We start from the raw sequence: 18,290 nt of genomic DNA, 5'->3' as shown, positions 1-18,290 counted from the left end.
AGGTTGCTGCAAGTCAAGTTTACACAGTTAGAAAGATTACCTGGCGTGTTGTGGTTCTGATGGTAAAGCATGACAATTTGTTTTGGTTTTCTTTCTCTCTTTTTGTTACCTGTAATTCCCAAGGAGGCTTGCCTGGCACCTTTGTTACATATCTTTAGGCGCCAGGCAAAAACATTCCTCTTCTCCCAGGCCTTTGGCTAATTAAACAATCTATAGTCTTCTAACGGGGGCGGGAATATTGTTTTCATTTGTTATAATGTTACATGTTTTCTGGGTATACAGTGGTACCTTGGGTTAAGTACTTAATTCGTTCCGGAGGTCCGTTCTTAACCTGAAACTGTTCTTAACCTGAAGCACCACTTTAGCTAATGGGGCCTCCTGCTGCCGCCGTGCCGCCAGAGCACAATTTCTGTTCTCATCCTGAAGCAAAGTTCTTAACCCGAGGTACTATTTCTGGGTTAGTAGAGTCTGTAACCTGAAGCGTATGTAACCCAAGGTACCACTGTACATATATATATCCATGATCTTTGGATGAAGGGTGGTATAGACTCATAGAACTCACTGGATCATCTAGTCCAACACAGGAATCTTTTGTCCAACTTGGGACTTGAGATTAAGAGTGTCATGCTCTATTGACTGAGCTATCCCAGCTATAGAAGAAGAAGAAGAAGAAGAAGAAGAAGAAGAAGAAGAAGAAGAAGAAGAAGTAGTAGTAGTAGTAGTAGTAGTAGTAGTAGTAGTAGTAGTAGTAGTAGAGCCTGGTTGGTCCTGTTGTTTTCCCTCTCTTTTCTCTCTCTCCATCCAGCTTTCAGGAAAACTTGAAAGCTTGCCCACTACTTTCGTATTTTGGTTTGTCCTAACAGTCCTGAGACAAGTTGAAGGAAGGCTAATGATTTGAGGTGGGTGGTTAATGATTTCTTCCTCAGCTAATGGCTAGAAAGTAGCTGAAGATCTTCCTTGAGAGCTCTGAACGGGAGGAACCAATGGGACTAGGGAAGTAACATTGTTTTTTCCTCTCCCTTTCCCTGCTGGGAGTGGCTCTGATGGGTAGGGCTAAGAGGAAGTGAGAGAAAAAGGAAGAAACAAAAATGCAGGTGATAAAAGGCAAATGCTGAAGCATCTTGGGGTGCCTCACTCTGGAAGTCTGAAATGGGACAGTGGATTTGCTGCTTGTATGAATGCTCTGCTTCCTTTATTTATACATCAAATATTACAAAACGTAGTGATCTCCAAGTAAAGCCAGCCCCTGGATAGTGCTGCCCCTGGAGCTTTTCACTGTCTACGGAAATGTGGCGAAACAGTGAGGCTAAAGCGTACAATGACAATATTTTGCTGCTGGTGCTGTCTTGAAACTACTTCGTAATGAACCATATAAACTCCCCTGCAGTGTCCTTTCTGTGCAGGGAAAACAACAAAAAATGAGCTGGCAATGGAAACAATATTGCAAGGTCAGCAGGTTTTACACTAAATGCTGCAACGTAACATTCTTCCCTCCTTTTTCCTGATTTAGAAATAAGACTCAATGTTCTGTGCCGTAAGGGACTGGTTTTGGGGAACTAAGGAAGCTGCCTTGTTGAGAGTCGGGTCATCCGTCAATCTAGCAGAGTGTTCTCTACACTGACTGGCAGTGACTCTCCATTGTTTCAGACCAGAATCTTTTTCCAGATTTACTTGGAGATACCAGGTATTGAACGTGGAACGCTTTGCTGCTAAGCTACAGTTCATTTTCCAAAGCTGCAGTTGTAGATCGACAGCACCACCTTCTGGCCAAATTGTATTCATTGTTAGATACAAGGTAGTCTGTAACCAATTTCTTTGAAATAGCAAGTATTTAAAACAAGGTTTTGGGGAAAATATAAATTTAGTAAGAAAATCACTTACACTGTACTAATAGGCGACTATTTTGGAGGGTGGAAGGGAAGGGTTTTCTGCAAAGCATTACTCCTGTCCCCCAATTCCCCCGTGGTGGTTTTTAAAACTGGCTGCTTTGCCATACAAGGAGTAATGGAGTGTAATGACGTTAATTTATATAATTATATCTTTAAAAGTTTGCAGAATGGCAAACAGCATCCTTTAGTACTCAAAAGAAATATGTATAAGACTACATGGGTGTAGAAATGAATTGATATTAAAGATTCTGGCCATATCAGTGGGATGATGGGGCAGCAAGGGTGCCATCACTTTCCTATGAATCTCATGTACAGTAGATAACTATTGGGTTTAGGCCAAAGGCAGAGTTCCCTTTGAGGGATGACTAGAAAAGACACCATCTGCTCCAGGATCCTATTCCTCCTAGAACTTAGTGCACATTGTTTCCTCTCCAGTCTGACCCAACAAAACTTCTAAGAACCTAGAGCAAGTTATCAAAATACTTGGTACACACGCCTCTATCTCGTCATTCTTGCGTCTTGCCCCGAACAAATGGCACAAAAGCTAGCAGAGTTATTATGATTCACAGGTACAATCTAGAGAAAGTGGAGTGCACTTTTCAATTTTTTAAATAGTATTTTATTAAATGTTTTAAAATGTGTGTGTGTATATGTGCATGAACACACACGCATATACAGACTTAGTTCAATATTTTCTACAATAAATTGACTCTTAATCAGATCTGTAGATGTGGTTTATTAATTTAACTGATTCAAAGAATTCTGTACACATGAACATAATGATTACAGCATTACAGTGGACGCTCGGGTGGCGAACGTGATCCGTGCGGGATGCACGCCTACAACCCGCAGTGTGTGCAACCTGCAGCGGCGCATCTGTGCATGCGCAAAGAGCAATTCCGGTACTTCCGGGTTTTGGTGGTCCGCAAACCGAAAAAACGCAACCTGAAGCATCTGTAACCCAAGGTATGACTGTACTTTCCTTCTGTCAATGCTGATGTAGCATATTCATGTAATTTATTTCCCCCTTGTGCTTCTAAATTAACAAAACTTTCCAGCATTTCACGTAGTTTATTCTATGTGGCTATTACACAAAAAAATCTCGTGTAAAATAATTGGTGTGTGCTTTCTGAAAGTTAACGTAAACATTATTGGATCTAATGGCAAATTTATTCCGTGAAAGTAATTCTAAAACCATGCTTGTTTTTCTCTAGATTGTGCTCAACGTGTGTATACTAATTTCACTAATCCCTAATAGAATTTTTGCCTGTTATTTGCAGATAAATCAATATTAAATAACTAAGCATCTATTTCAGTCTACCAGACAACATGGGTTTTTAACGTTCTGAGGTAACTCGCGAGATGTCTTAAGTCCTATGGATTCTCTCTCAGTGGTGCAAGTTGAATTTGGACCTTTCACAAGATTTTTTTCAGCAATAGAGGCAATACAAATGGCAGCAGTGTTGATGCCTACCAACCTAATATTGCTCTGGCTATGCAACTGGCTTAGCTCCCTGCATTATGCCATCAGCTCACTCTTCAAATGGAGGCCAGTGTCATGAAATGAGCTATTTTAGAGCCAAATCTTGGGACTCCCAGAGGATGGGTATCTTTCACCCTCTTCCAGCTATATGTTCTGTGCTGGTAAAGGAGGCTGAAAACCCCTTTGTGATGTGGCTTCTGGGGTTTTTTTGTTTTTTGTTTTCATATAATTAATATACCACTTGATTGGTGTGTTTTTAAAAAAAATAATAAATCAACAACCGCAATGTAATTTTAGGTATTGCAACACAAACCTGATTGGATAGCAACACCAGAGATCAGGATGCCCATTATATGTATGCTTGAGGAAGGAACTTCAGTAAGTCCTTATAACAATACAAAATATTATTATTATTTTAAAGCAGCTAGCAGAAGTGACTGGAACTTCCCTAAATCACAATTTTTCATTATGAAAGCTTTGTTCTTGTTCAGTTTGTTACTCCAGTCCACTACCATCATTCCTCTTGTTAGTGAACCTTTGAGCTCAACAGTTACACCAATTGCTGTGTATTCTGTTACAAAATTCTCTTCGATGGCAGCTGCCATAGCGTAGGAATCACATGGAACAAACCCTGACCGCCATTCTTTTTCACCTGGATTTTCCCCCAAGATTTTTGAGAATTCAAAAGAATGAGAAAATATTTTCTTCATGAACATAGCTTTCTCAGTTTTCTGGTTAACCCATTCATGGTAGAATTCCTGCAAAGTAAATAACAGTTTGGGCTTTTTTTTAAAAAAGAGAACTATTCAACTGCATAAAAAGTTAAGTAAAAACTCCAGAATAAACATTATTGACCTTGACATTAGTAATGTTCCACAGGGAACTCACAGTGGCAAGAATTAATCATTTTAGCTCCCGATGGATATATAGTCATGAGGATGATAGATTTCTTTATATAAAATAGACTTGTCATATTCAATTTAGTTTTTTTAAAATCAGTTACCAACTAAGTCACGTTCAGGGCAGACCCATTGAAATTGATGGACCTAAGTTACTCATGGTCACTCATTTCAGTGGGTCTATTCTAAACAGGACTAATGCTGGATACAACCCAGATGCAATCCTATACATGTCTACTCAGAAATGAGAACCATTGAGTTCAATGGGGCTTACTTCCAGGTAACTACATATAGGATTGCTGCCACGTGATCAAGCTGAAACACTTGCCTAGATATTAACAGATCATTAATACCTTACCCAGGATAGTGGGCAGGAACATGTGAACTCCCATGATGCAATGTAAGTTGGGCAGGTGTACTCATTTAAGACAATGTAAGCAGCTTCTGGGTCTGTTGCAAAATTGAATTCTCCACAGACTGTAGTATTTCCTCTGGCTAATAGAAACAAAAAAGAGCTACTTTAGCTTTCTGTGGGACAATTCATTCAGTTTCTAACAGCTGCTTCCTACACAGCAGCTCTTTGTTATTTGCCACAGGTGCAGGACAATTCCACCCCCACCGCCAAACATGTACATTGTCATATGTGAACAAAAAGCCCATACAAACACATAAATTGCACCAATCTTAAAAAGGCGCAGTCAGAGAGACAGAAGAGGCCGGAATAATGTGGAATTCATGTGATGGAATGGTCTGCTTCAAGCAAAGGCACGAAACAAACTGACACTCCAAGGCAGGGAGACCCAGCGATTTCCTTTGGAGCTACATTTCCTGCGTTCAGATACTGGAAGGAGCACAATCACACTTGGAGGAGTCTCTAATGCCCAATTAAAAAAAAAAGAGCATGTTTTCCATGGGGAAGCTGCAAGGCAAATGCAAAACCACTGAGACCCCACGTGGAGAAAACAAGGGACAAGTGGGAAACTGCTTGGACCCATGCTTTCTAGGCATGGAACAACTGGAAGTATGGACTAATGCATAGTTATTTCAAATGTCTCCAAAGTAGGCAACAAAATTCTCACACAAAAGAAAAGTATGCTGTCTTCAAGAATAATCAGGAGGATTTCTTGCAAATTCAATTGCTGAACCATCAAGGTAACAATCAACTAAGACAAAATAAGTACTTGAATGATGACTCAACATAACTTCTTGTTGCAAAACACTGAAACACGGTGTTCTGCAGGCAATAATATTCTTTAAAAAGCAGCTCACTTGTGAAATATTAAGCGAGAAAACAATTACATACAAACATGCCTAACAAGCCTTCTTGAAGTCCTTTACCTTCGATATTTCCTCCCATGATGAACACATTTTTAAGTTTCTTAGGAAATGTTGGGTCCATTTTCACGGCCAGCGCTAAATTGGTCAAGGGACCAGTAGCAACTAGAGAAACCTATAAAACATACACAACAATTCATTGAAGTGACTTATTTCATAGTTGTGCTGTCTTGTGTTGACAACCCCTCTGTAGTTAAATAGTCCCCACTGAGCTCCAGGAAAAAGACCTGGTCAGGGCTATATCTTTTTCTGGGCAGCTGACAACCGTACAATAATACCAAATAAGGAACTATGAGTTGAGAAATCCCAGTTCAAACATCGCACACCCATGATCTCATATGCACATAGGAAGCTGTTATGACCAGTGCTAAATTTTAAGGAGAATCAGGCACACTATGTCAATGCCCGATGACACGGAGCACCTTGTTTGCATACTTCTTGCCCGTTTTGAAGGGAGTCTGCTTGATCAGGTCTCTGTATGGAGCTACAGTTTCCATGAAGTGTCATTGCTATGGCGTGGACGGGAAATCTCGCTCTTCCACAACATGAGGATGGTGCCACCACCCTCTTCAGCCCCAGAAGCCGGAGATGAGTTCATGTCTGCTAAATGCACTGAACGCTCGAAAAGCCCAGTATGTTAAGTATTATTAGCAGCATTATTTTCACTAGCAATAACAACACAGCTGGGGCTCCAAGGGAGGGGTTAGGGTTGTATTTCTAAGGAAATACTAAGCTGTACACAAATTATACAAACAATCGTCATCGCTGCAGAAGCATTGGTGACAGAAGGAGCAAAATACTATCGAAATTCCTTTTAGTGAGTCCACATGTCCACCACTATACAGCCCCTGTGCTAAATTTATTATGTATGGTTTTCCCTGCAGAGCCATATAGTCTCTTTCCTCCAGCCATTTCTTACCCACCCACACCACCAATACCTGAACCCATGTACTCCTTTCCTCTCCTTACCAAATAAAATCCATTTCCTCTTGGCCCATCTTCACCCACAGGGATGATTCTTAGAACCAAACTAGATCTGTCACTAACACACACACACACACACACACACACACACATTCCGGTATATATATTCTAAAAATGTAAATATCAGCCACAGAAGGGGCAAGGAGTAACTATGCATACGTAACTATGCATACATAACTGCTAGCTATGCATGAAGGGAACTATGAAAGAAGGGAAGTGGATAAGAGTACAGTATTTAAAATATAGTTAATTGAATTTAAGGAAACCAGTGTGTCGTGTAGAAATGAAATGTGATGGGAAACAGTGCAGTTCACTCAGTCTGTAAGGGGCATTTTTATTTTTGAAAGGGTTATGAAGACCAAGGAACTTTAGAGAAGCTAAACCCCCAAAGCACTGATATATGAGAGAGAAAAAACATTTAAAAGATATCAGAGTGTGCTCTATCTAGATGATCACCTCTCTTTTTTTTCCTTTTAAATAATATTTATTGCTTTTCCAACAATTTAAACACTACAAAAAAGGACAATACAATACAATGCAAAAACACTACATAACACTAACACATAGATGATCACCTCTCACACAGAGTGATCTACTGCCAACTGCCCTCTGGAAAGGATCCTGCTAACTTTTTATATGAATCCACATGCTTTTGGATCCATGTCTACTTTGAATAGTAAAATACACTAGGGAGGAGCTGAATGAATTTTATATCATTTCACCTGACCCGGTCGTTCATTGACTATTCTTAACATTGCAAGCACAGCATGTTCTTCCTGCAGAAGCTCTAATCCTGGAGCGTTGGGATCTGGAACATCACCCAGTCCATCTTTTCCATGATAATCTGCCCCTTCCACAGGTCCACCAAGTATCGGAGATGAGGCACCAGGATAAACTGGAATCTATGCAAGATAATGACAACCATGTGATTTTAATTTTAAGACAAAAACCATTGATGCTGCCAAAATGAAATACAGATGTCAAATACAGTGGTGCCCCGCAAGACGAATGCCTCGCAAGACGGAAAACTCGCTAGACGAAAGAGTTTTCCGTTTTGGAGGTGCTTCGCAAAGTGAATTTCCTATGGGCTTGCTTCGCAAGACGACAATGTCTTGCGAGTTCCTGTTGTTGTTTTTTTCCTCCCCCCCTTTTCTAAGCCGCTAAGCCGCTTATCAGCTGATCCGATCAGCTGATAAGCCGCTAAAATCCGCTAATAGCGCTAATCCGCTAATCCGTCAATGGGCTTGCTTCGCAAGACGAAAAAACCGCTAGACAAAGAGAATCACAGAACAGATTCTTTTTGTCTTGCAAGGCACCACTGTAGCTTTTATTGCCAACTAGTTAATCTGCTAGTCCCAGCTCCTGCCAACCTAGCAGTTTGAAAGTACGTCAAAGTGCAATTAGATAAATAGGTACCGCAATGGCGGGAAGGTAAATGGTGTTTCCGTGCAGACAAACGGCGGCTCCCTTGGCCAATAAAGCGAGATGAGTGCCGCAACCCCAGAGTCATCCGCGACTGGACCTAATGGTCAGGGGTCCCTTTACCTTTACCTAGTTAATCTGCAGGGGTTGGGGTTAGGCCAAACTGTGACTAAGGCTGTGTACACACTCCCATTTACTCTGCATCCAGTATGCTCCACTGTGGGTTTGGAAAGTGGTGTACACACGACATCAGCCACAATCCATATCTATCCTGTATCTATCCCATCATTTCTTATGGATTACTAAACTTTTATCTGTTCTTATCCAAACCAGCTTCAGTCCTGCCTGTGAATGCTGTACTACAAATTATAGAGTTACAGGTGTCAATTTTACACTCTCTCTCTCTCTCTCTCTCTCACACACACACACACACTATATGATCACATATTATGTGAGGGGTTCCATATAAGCAAAAACACATGTACTCAAACTGTCATCTTGGAACTGCTCCTGTGTGAGCATCCCTAGCCTTCCAGAGCTGACAAGCTGAGCAGGCCTTGCCCCCCAAGCGAGGCAATAGCTTTAAAAAACTCTTTTCACACCGGTAACCCAAGTGGACCATGTGCAAAAAGAGCTTTTAAGTTCTCTGCCTTGCTGCTGGGTGGGAAGGCCCTCTTGGCATGCCAGTTCTGGGATATTGTGGGGCTGTCTGATCTCCTACGATATCTCATGCAAGCATCCATAGCTTTTTAAAACAAATCAGTAGTAACTAAATGATGATAAGACCCTTTTGCATTTTCTTTGACAAGGCTTAATTAGATCTTACTGTCATGCACAATTATTAGCATTCATTCTTTGCCTTTACCCACATGCATTTGACAAGCACTTTTTGTTTTGTTTTTTTATGCAACTGAGATCTATCTTTATATCAGACTAGGGAAATAAGTGTCTAAGGGGTTGTTGTTGTTTTTTAATCCTTCTCATATTGGAAGCCCACTTTACATCAGAACAGAAGGAATGACAAGAGCTAATCTTGAATCCAAGTGTAATCTGTGGAAAGTAACATATGTCTCCTGTCTTACGTTTAGGGAACTGGTGCACAGAACTCCCCTGCTCATGATGGCCACTTCTGTTTACTTTCTGTACCACAATCCTAATCACATTTAAAATCTTAAAATTCTGTTGCAAACAAGCTCCATTAATTTTAATGGGATGGAACAAAGTAAGTACATTAAGGATGCCTCCTTACATTGAAACCCTGATCCCATTTACTTGGTAATAACGTCCACTGCAAACAATGAAATACAGACCTACCCACATCCAGGTAGTCATGCATGTTTTTGTAATAGCCACATGGATCACTATTAATAGAAGGCAGTAAACCATTAAGAGAAGCAGCTGCAATCTTTAAGATCACAGATGCAACCACATTTATTTATTTATTTATGAATAATAATACTGATAAACCACCCGTTCATATAAAATATCAAGGCAGTGTGCAACAATTTATATGGCAACAAAAAAACAACCACCACAAGATACTATAATAAAACAATGCAGAAGAATCATAAATTGACTGATTCATCTTGAAAAAGTTTAATCGCCTGAAGAGGCCTGCCAGCATAAAAAGGTTTTCAAGAGATACCTGAAAATTAGCAGTTGATGTTTACTGAATCTCTGGTGGAAGAGTATTCTACACCATGGGACTAGGAAAATTCAACGTGTGGCTTCTGGTCGAAGCCAGTTGGCTCAACCAAATGTTCTCAGTGATTGCCATTATGTGTAAAAATAGACACTACTTGGAAGCAAGTACAGTATGCATAAGATCAACTTATCTGTGTCTCATTTATGAATACCACATCATGACATCATAATGCAAAATTTGTTTGAAAGATTATTCAGCAGGAACAGATTACCTCAAGCTTGTTACAAACATGTAACACACGAAGTACATTTTTACATATATTTTCCAAGATGCTGTTTCCATAACAGCAAGTAATCCCCAGGACTTCGACATTGGGAGATGCCACGGCCATCATAATAGCTTGAGCATCATCAACACCACAATCAACATCAACCAGCAGAAGTTTCTTCATTTTAGAAATGCCTATGAAAAAGTAAAACAAATAATTTAAATAGACAAGCTTTGTATCATATTGACCACCAGACCAGTGGAACTGTGGTAACAAAGGGATGCTCATGCACACAAAACATACTTAGGAAGATCTACTACCCCTCCTCTCTGGTGTATTACGCTCAAGGGCATGGGGAAAACAAGTGAGACACCAAATGCCTCTCTCATCTTCACTCCACACTTAAACCAGGGCAGCAACAGGATCACAACCAACACTAGTCCACTTGGCAAAAAGCTAAATATTGGACAGCTGTCCTTAAATGTATGGTGGTTGTCAGCTTATCACAAGTGCAAAAATGCTTGGACTTCATTCACTGTCACCACGAGAGGCGCTTAGGTTTTACACTTTGTCCAATAGGATTCTATGCTTTAGAGGATGCATAATCAGTAGAATTCCAGGAGTGCAGCTTTCCTCCATCATAACTGTGCTCTGTTTTGAAGTGAACTGAATGAATGAACAGGTGACTATTACTGGATCTTTTTTTAGTTTTTCAGATTAGATTTTCAGTTATGCAATAAAGAGAGAAGCAATATATACAACAGACAAAGGAAAGAACACAAAAATAACCCCAAGACAGAATGGAGATGAGATCCAGAGCTTACTGAGATTCTCTCTCCAACTTTGTGCACCTGCCAACTTGAGAAAACCTTCCATGCAACTGAAGGGTGGTCTCTAGTCTGCAAAACGTACGTCATGAACAATTTGTTTCATTATCTAAGCTGCAACAATATTCTGCAGTTATTGTAATAACGACGCACATTAATACACATTCCTGTTGTTGCAATGTTGCGTTGCTAAGCTGCTTTGAGCACATCTCCTTGAGAAAGAAGCAAACAGCTTAAAGCACGTAGTAACAATGATGACGAGGACGAAGATTACAGGGAGTAACTGTACTTAATGGATTTTCTGCCTCTTATGCAACTGTTGCACGGCATCAGGGCAAAATGCAACAACGACAGAGATAACGTGGAAATTGACCACGATGCAGTATAAAGCAATATATAATTGAGACAAGTTGGTTATGGTCTTTAAAGATACGGTATTTTGCGTTTAGCTGGTTTTTAAAAATCCGTCGTTCATTTCTGACAAGATCTACTTTAGCAAACTCGGTTACAAATATTGCTTTACAGGAAAAAAAATACTCTTTTTCTGTAAAATGATGGGGGTTTTATTTTGGGGGTGGGGGCAGACCTGAGTGGGTTAAAAAGCAAAAGCCAGGACAAACATTTGGACAAAACGTCCCAGAGGGGGAAAACGTGGCCGCCTGCATGCCAATAAATTCAACAGCCTGCAGGTGTGAGCGAGCGAGCACGTGGCCAGGACCACCTTCCTTCCAACCCGGCTGCAGGGAGCAACGTCGGGGGCGGGCTCTTTCTCCCCCGACCCTCCAATGAATAGCCGGCTCCTCTCTTTTACGCCCCCCCCCCGCCCTCGCCTCCTACCTGCAGTGAGAGAGCGGCCGCGGTTCATTCTCGTTGCCGCGCGCCGAAAGGCCTCTCGCTGCTCCCAGAGAGGCAAGCTGGCCAATCAGGAGCCGCTTCGTCCACGAGTTCGCGCGAGGTGAGAGGAACAGGGGAGGGAGGGTGGTCGGCGCCGTTGCTATGGCAGCCGCGGCCTAAACTGCGGAAGGCAAGCGCTCGCCTCAACGCGTAACGGCTTTTTCGCCGTGGGGAGGAGGGATAGGGGCTGAAAACGCATAGCCTGGGGTGGAGGAGAGGGGGGGGGACCGTCGAGGTCTTCCCTGTTCAGGGAAGTTTTTAATGTGTGACATCTTAGTGTATTTTTGGTCTTTGTGGAAGCCGCCCAGAGTGGCTGGGAAAACCCAGCCAGATGGGCGGGGTACAAATAAATTATTATTATTATGCCTGTGTGTGTTGCTGGCGGCAACCGGGATGGGGTGGGGGGTCTCAATTGGGACGACGGTCGTGGCCTGAAGCAGAATGTCGATAAGGTGCAGGTGGTTATCTTTGTCCCCTTGCGCTGGGGGGGGGGGGCGGTAGGTTGCAAATGTAATAATGGAAGCAGCACCTGTAGCTTCGTGAGTAATAATGAGCAGCTTGTTCAGCCAGAAGCTATATCTGTGAAATGTGAGGAACTTTCTCCATTTTTTAATTCGTGATCATTCCGTCCCCGCCACAGCCCATGTTGAGTCCTCCACATCACCTTTCCAGATTTGCTGCTGCAGCACACTCCTCTTCAGGGCGTGCCAACCCGAAGTTAGAATTAGAGAGAGTTGGAAGGGACCCGAGGGTCATCTAGTCTAGCCCCCTGCAATGCAGGAATACATGCAGCTGTCCCATACACGGGATCGCAGAAAGCATGCACTATGGAAAGGAAGTATCAGCCATGCCTTATCTTGAAGGTGTGTGCCTTTTTTTTGAATTGCTGGAAGATAAGTGGCATATTTCCGAATTCTAGGGCTATGTTCATAGAACAGACTCTAGACTCCTGAAATGATTCTTTTCTTTTAAATTAGATGCTGTAGAGAACATATTCCATCTTTGACCCACCACTGGCACCCCAGAATGCTACTAGAAGTAAAAGCAGCCACCAGACTCCTGCAGGTGAGTAATACCTGGGCACCTTTGTTTGTCAGTGTGTCCCTCCTTTTGCCACACTCCCTTTTTTGTGCTGAAATACAGCAAAGTAGCTTACGAGTCATTATTAGCTCCATGGCTACCCTGCCCCTTTGCAAAATGACATGCTTGCGCTGAAAGCAAAAAATATTATGTGACCTCTGTGATTGTTGAAGTTTGATGTTTGTGTTGTTATCGTGTGTGTTGCAAGCCTATTATACACCTTTAGGCACCAGGCAAAAATGTTCCTCTTCAACCAGGCCTTGGGCTGATTAACATCCTGTACCCTTTTAAATGTTTGTGGGGGGAGGGGTGTTATTGGTTTGTGGTTTGTGTTGTTGTTTTTATTGTGTTTTTATCTTGTATTTTGATGTTGTGAACCGCATTGAGATCTACAGGTCTGTGTGTATACAGACTGTATACAAATATAATAATAAATAATAATAATAAATTAAACAGTAGCTGCTTGGTGATAGGTTCTGAGGGGAGAGATGATCTCTGGGAGAATTTATTGGGCAGCTCCTTGGTCACGTAACTTCTTTCTGATTGGTCTGGGTGGCAGCAGACTCCAGTTGTCCAGCAGTTTTATGGTTGGACATTAACTGTTGGTTAAGGACAGTTGAACTTTGACAGAGGAGTTGAGGAAGGTAGTGTGAGGAGAAAAGCTAAGGCCTGAATATTAATACTCTGTTATTACTATGCATCTGGTGAAGATAAGGAGAAGGGAGCCGGTGGATGAATTGGTCTGAGAAGCTGCCCTATATAAAAATCTTAACAGAAGAGCATGATACAAGTGGGTTTTTTTAAATTGGCTAAACTGTCCAAGCAATCAGAAGTACAACCAAAGGAGCTTAGGGTTTCAGAGGCAGATTATACCCATTGGTTCTCCAGGGCTGTGGGTGTATTTGGCTGGGGTGGAGGTTTAGGGAATTTGGCCTGAAGGTAAAAGCAACTGCTAAAATAGGCTGGTGTCAGAAACTGTTGTCAAGTGCCTTTAAGATCCCAATATAAATAACAGTATATCTGGTCATTCAGATCTTCCAATGAGGTCTTCCTGGTTGCATTGCAACCTGCAGAGGTCCCTCTTGTTGTGGTGCCCAGCCTATAGAACGATCTCCTCTCAGAGATAAGGCAAATACCTCATGTTTTGGGTGTTTAGCACTTGCTAAATACTTTTTATTCTAGATTTGCTGGCTATTAATACCTGCGTATTGAGTTTATCCTATCTTTGTTGCTGTTGTATTTATTTTATTGTTTTATTGTGAATTGCCTTGGGATATTTTTATGAAAGCTAGTTAATAAAATATTTAAATAAACACATCTGAAATCTGCCCGAGCTTTTGTCTTGATGGTATAGCTGACAAAGTGTATTCTAAAGCCATCTAAGTTTCCTGTATTACTCATTTTCTTGGGTTAAATGTATGTGTAATGAGATTTCCTAGAGATATAAATAACCCACCTTCAAAGCTGATTCTGCAGCACACACAAAATTATATCTTGGTTCATTCACTACTTTCCCATATTACAGTTCTTTGTTTAGGGAGAACATGACCTATTAATAGCTGACAGTAGTATTACAATACCTTTATATTTTAGGATGTAATATTAATCTGGGAGTTTATAAACGATATACTCCGCAGTTTATTATGGTTGAATTATTACTATTATTGTTGCATTACCTTCATGAATTATTTTTTTAAATTTTTTTTTGCCTCAGAGCTCTATCAAACACACTTAAACTGAAAATTATATACTTGGTGATACAAACCAGACATCAGATCCACATAATGACATATGGTACTGTGTAACAGTCAAGTGTTTTTTTTTCTTTCCCACCCACTCTGCTCAGCACATTATCTTTTTTTTCCTTCCCGAAAGCTAAACTTAAAATGTGTGTTCTTACCTGGTATTGGTGAAATTCTTTTCAGGCTGATGTTTGATTGCTACCTTCTAACCCAGTGGAACTTGACCTGAGCTAACACATTTTATAAGGGCTAGTAAGTTAATATTTACCACTCACATAATAAACAGTAGTGTTATATAAGGTCTCCTCAACAATTGGAGAGAAGTGATGATATAAATCACTCAAAATTAATAAATAGTCTTAGGGCCAAACTACATGCTCTATTGGATATTCATTACTGGATTTCCTGATTTGGCACTGAAAGCATTGCACTATAAATCAGTGTGTGTGAGAGTAGTATTTCCAGTTGTTTAATAAGCAATCCTTCTTCCCAGGGGACTCTGGAAACTGTAGATCTTTAAGGGGAAGGGGGTCTCCTAGTAACAAACTACAGTTCCCAGGGTTATTTGCAGGAAACCATGATTGTTTAAAGTGGCATAATACTTCTTTAAATGTATAGTGTAGATGGGGTCTAAAAGCAAAAAAAAAAGGGGGGGAAATCAGGAATATATGATCTCATGGACTCCTTACAGCACCCAAGAAGCAAAACACTTAGAAGAACTAAGGGTATGACTAGTTAATGGATCTGATATGAAGTCAATCAATAGGGCAAAGTCTATTCGTACAACTTTATTAGTTGCCCAAGCTTGGTAGTATGAGAAGGAGGCTCGCTCCATTTTAGCACTTAACCCTGTCAAAATAGATAGGCAACTGTCCACACCCTTCTAGAAAGTTATATTTTATTACTCAGAAGGGCAAAGAAAAATATGTAGAGGCATTAGATATTCTGCAACAGAAAACGCATGGAATCTTGGTATTTACCTTGGCTAGGTAAAAAAGAGCTACCTGTCTAATTGATTCTTCAATATAACCATAGGGAGACTTCCTCTGCCTTCCCTGTCTCAGTTGGCATCCCTCAGGGACCTGTTCTTTCTTTATGCACTTTCTCTGTGTGCTGTCATAAAATCCTATGGCTTTTGGTATCACCTGCACAGGATATCTGCCATTGGAAATATAATGTTTATCTTTCATGTTTTTATTAAAAGCCATACATGCAAGCAAAGTCAGACAGTTCTCTGTGTCCAGAAATGTGTATAAAATGGATTTTCCAAATAGCTAGCCAGCATTCCTGTTGAGCAGCTCATTGCCTGATTAGAGCATTGTTTAGTGAGCTACTTTGACATTTTTTCTTGAATGCCTTGCCTTGGTATATTTATCTTACCATCACTTTCTTTTTTGGATTAGGATTATATTTTGTTCATTAAAAAATAAACTCTGCTTTCTCTCAGATTTGTTCCCATGGAATATAGGTATGTTCCCATAGATAATCTGGTGTTTCAGTTTATCGTGTAGAGACTTTTTCTTTCTTTTGAGTGACGGCTGTTTTGTGAGCTGTTTAAAGGCTTTGACATGTTTTAGGTCCCAAATGGGAGTTTAACACTTGGAGTCCAACCCTCAGTTCATCTGTTGCCTAGACTGCGGTAACTTTCTCATTGCTGTCCTTCCATTCTCTCATCTTGGTTTCCTCATCCAGCACTCTCTTGCCAAGATCATTCACATCTCTTGTTGCTTGGTCATTTCGTTCTTATCTATGCAATAATAATGTAAAAACCTCATAGTGCAGTCCCCATTGGAGAATTTGTAGTGCCTCATCAAAGTTCTGTACCATTTTCCTCTCAATATTTTCCTACCCCCACTTTATTCAAAGCTTTTTTTAAAAAATTTTTTTTATTGATTTTCTTTTCTCAAAACAAGTATTCAATATCATTGCTGAACATACATTTTCCATTTTCCCCCCTCCCTGTTGATTTCTCTCAATTACCATTTCTGGTTTATTGCATCAAATGATACATTCTGCTGTTTATATACAGTATTATGTTATCACATTGTTATACTTCTTGTTCTCTGTAAACAAAGTTGTAGATGTTTATTTAAATCCTGCCAACGAGACCATTTCTTTCTGTTGTTTCTGCAAATATATTGTAAAGAGTTCCTATTCCCATTGCAGAGTTAGCAAAGTTAATGGACAAACTGCATGAAAAAGACAATAGTGACTTTGAATAAGAATGGGAACACTTTATTCAAAGTCTGCCATTGTTTAAAGCAGTGTTTTTCTTTCAGCATCACTCCCTTCATTGTACTTAAGACTTCTCCCTCTTCCATTCCTCAGCTGCCTCATGTGTGAGAAAGAATGTCAAGCCCTCAAATGTACCATAGTACCTTTCTGCAATGTATTCCCCCCCCCCCACTTCTGATATCATTTGTTGTTTTCAACATGAATTTCCAGATTCAGTGTGTAATTTAGAAGGTATGTTTAATTAACAAGCAAACATCCATATATGTACAACATCTAACAACTGGGCCCGTAGCTGAATAAGCTAACTGGCAGACTTGCTCTTCTATTCATCTTAAAGATACAGTAACATATATCAGCTTGGGGTATGTGCGCAAAGGGGACTGCAGTAAGGGGGATCAGGATGGAAATGGGGGTGGTCTGTGTGCAGAGGTGAGTTGAGAAAAGTAAGGAGGAGGGTGAAGGGAAAAAGTGAAGGGGAAATTGGGGGTGCAAAGGGGCTTGCAAAAAAAGGGGGCAATAGAAGGGATAGGAATGGGGGCTGAACATGAAAGCCGTGATCATGACAGCATCTGAAGAATAGAAGGGGATGATGGCTTCATAACTGGGCAGAAAATGAAAAGGGTGCTTAGTAGTTGCAATGTGTGGAAGGAGGAAGATGCAGGGAGTTACCAGGGATGTGTGCGTGAAAATGGGTACAAAGCAGGGCTGTGGAACAGGAAAGTGACTTTAGAAAGTGGTTTGGGAAAGTGAAAAGTGAGCTTAATAGTTGCATGGGAAGGGGGTTAATATGGGTAGAATGGCAGTGGGTTGGTGAGCAGTGGACAGAGACACAGCCCCTCCTATATGTCCATGTTTGCGGCTTTCAGTCCTCCATTGTCACCCCTTCAGCCAGAGGTTTTCTGCTCCTTCAGAAGATTCCACCCCCTTCCCCTTTGCTGGCCTGCATCCTCAAAATCCACTTATACGAAGCCTTTGGTTTAGCCCCCTGGTTACCATGCCACATTACAACTAAGCCTGTAATCAAGTCTTAAGTATGTGTACCCAAAATCACATTCTTTCCTGGTTTGCGTTAAAGTGAGTTCCATGTCAAATTTTTGATTGTAAGACCATGAGCACTGCCATAGCCATACATCTTGCTAGTGCTATATAAATAATACTTTATGCAGGACCAAAGGCTTGGTATACCAGTGGACTTTTTTTACTCCCCCTTAGATTATTAGATCAGCAACCCCTTGTCATATACTATGTAACACCGAGTTCCCTTAATTTCAGAAGTGGTTTGCTTTTTTTGGTGGGGGGTGGGGGAGGCTGCTGTTTGATAAACATAAAATGTATGGCCTTATATCCTAAATCTCAAATCCCTTAAATTATAAATCATTCTATACCATCTCTGCAATATATTGTACCAAACAGCATCTTTAGCTTATATTCATTGTAAGCCACACAAAGATTTGGCCCTATATATACTGATAAAAAATAAAATGTCTATTTGTCCTTATTAATAAATAAAGGCACAATAGTAGGACCACCTTTATCAACAATAAAAACAAATCTTTAAATAAAAATTTAAAACAAAATGCAACCGCT

The 18,290-nt window shown here is 40.7% G+C and overlaps 1 protein-coding gene and 2 long non-coding RNA genes across 8 annotated transcripts in view; 2 read left to right on the top strand and 1 right to left on the bottom strand.

Moving 5' to 3' along the window:
* The first annotated feature begins 649 nt into the window (after positions 1–649).
* Positions 650–3,763, top strand: LOC308588907. The gene is made up of 2 exons (XR_014008979.1): positions 650–1,684; positions 1,721–3,763. It is a non-coding gene; the product is annotated as an uncharacterized lncRNA (long non-coding RNA).
* LOC308588896 (inosine-uridine preferring nucleoside hydrolase-like) lies at positions 3,759–14,722 on the bottom strand. Of its 2 annotated transcripts, none has more exons than XM_081197590.1 (6): positions 14,627–14,722; positions 9,929–10,119; positions 7,313–7,492; positions 5,610–5,721; positions 4,630–4,766; positions 3,759–4,130 (listed from the first exon to the last, which is right to left on the bottom strand). In XM_081197590.1, the coding sequence occupies exons 2-6, from the start codon at positions 10,106–10,108 to the stop codon at positions 3,783–3,785; spliced, it is 957 nt and encodes a 318-aa protein (XP_081053716.1). In that variant the 5' UTR covers positions 10,109–10,119; positions 14,627–14,722; the 3' UTR covers positions 3,759–3,782. The 2 variants fall into 2 exon arrangements, with proteins under 2 accessions (XP_081053716.1, XP_081053715.1); XM_081197589.1 differs by lacking the exon at positions 14,627–14,722 and adding an exon at positions 11,590–11,696.
* LOC308588901 overlaps positions 11,572–18,290 on the top strand; it is a 30,760-nt gene continuing 24,041 nt past the window's right edge. The window contains exons 1-2 of one of the 5 annotated variants that reach the window (XR_014008966.1): positions 11,572–11,707; positions 12,624–12,711. This is a non-coding gene — a long non-coding RNA (uncharacterized lncRNA). The other 4 variants (XR_014008967.1, XR_014008968.1, XR_014008969.1 and 1 more) reach the window with 4 other exon arrangements.

Source organism: Podarcis bocagei, assembly GCF_964188305.1.
Source record: "Podarcis bocagei genome assembly, chromosome: 6".
In the NCBI taxonomy this organism is placed as follows: domain Eukaryota; kingdom Metazoa; phylum Chordata; class Lepidosauria; order Squamata; family Lacertidae; genus Podarcis; species Podarcis bocagei.
Note: the sequence above shows the minus strand (reverse complement) of the source record. Positions and strands in the feature narration are given on the sequence as shown.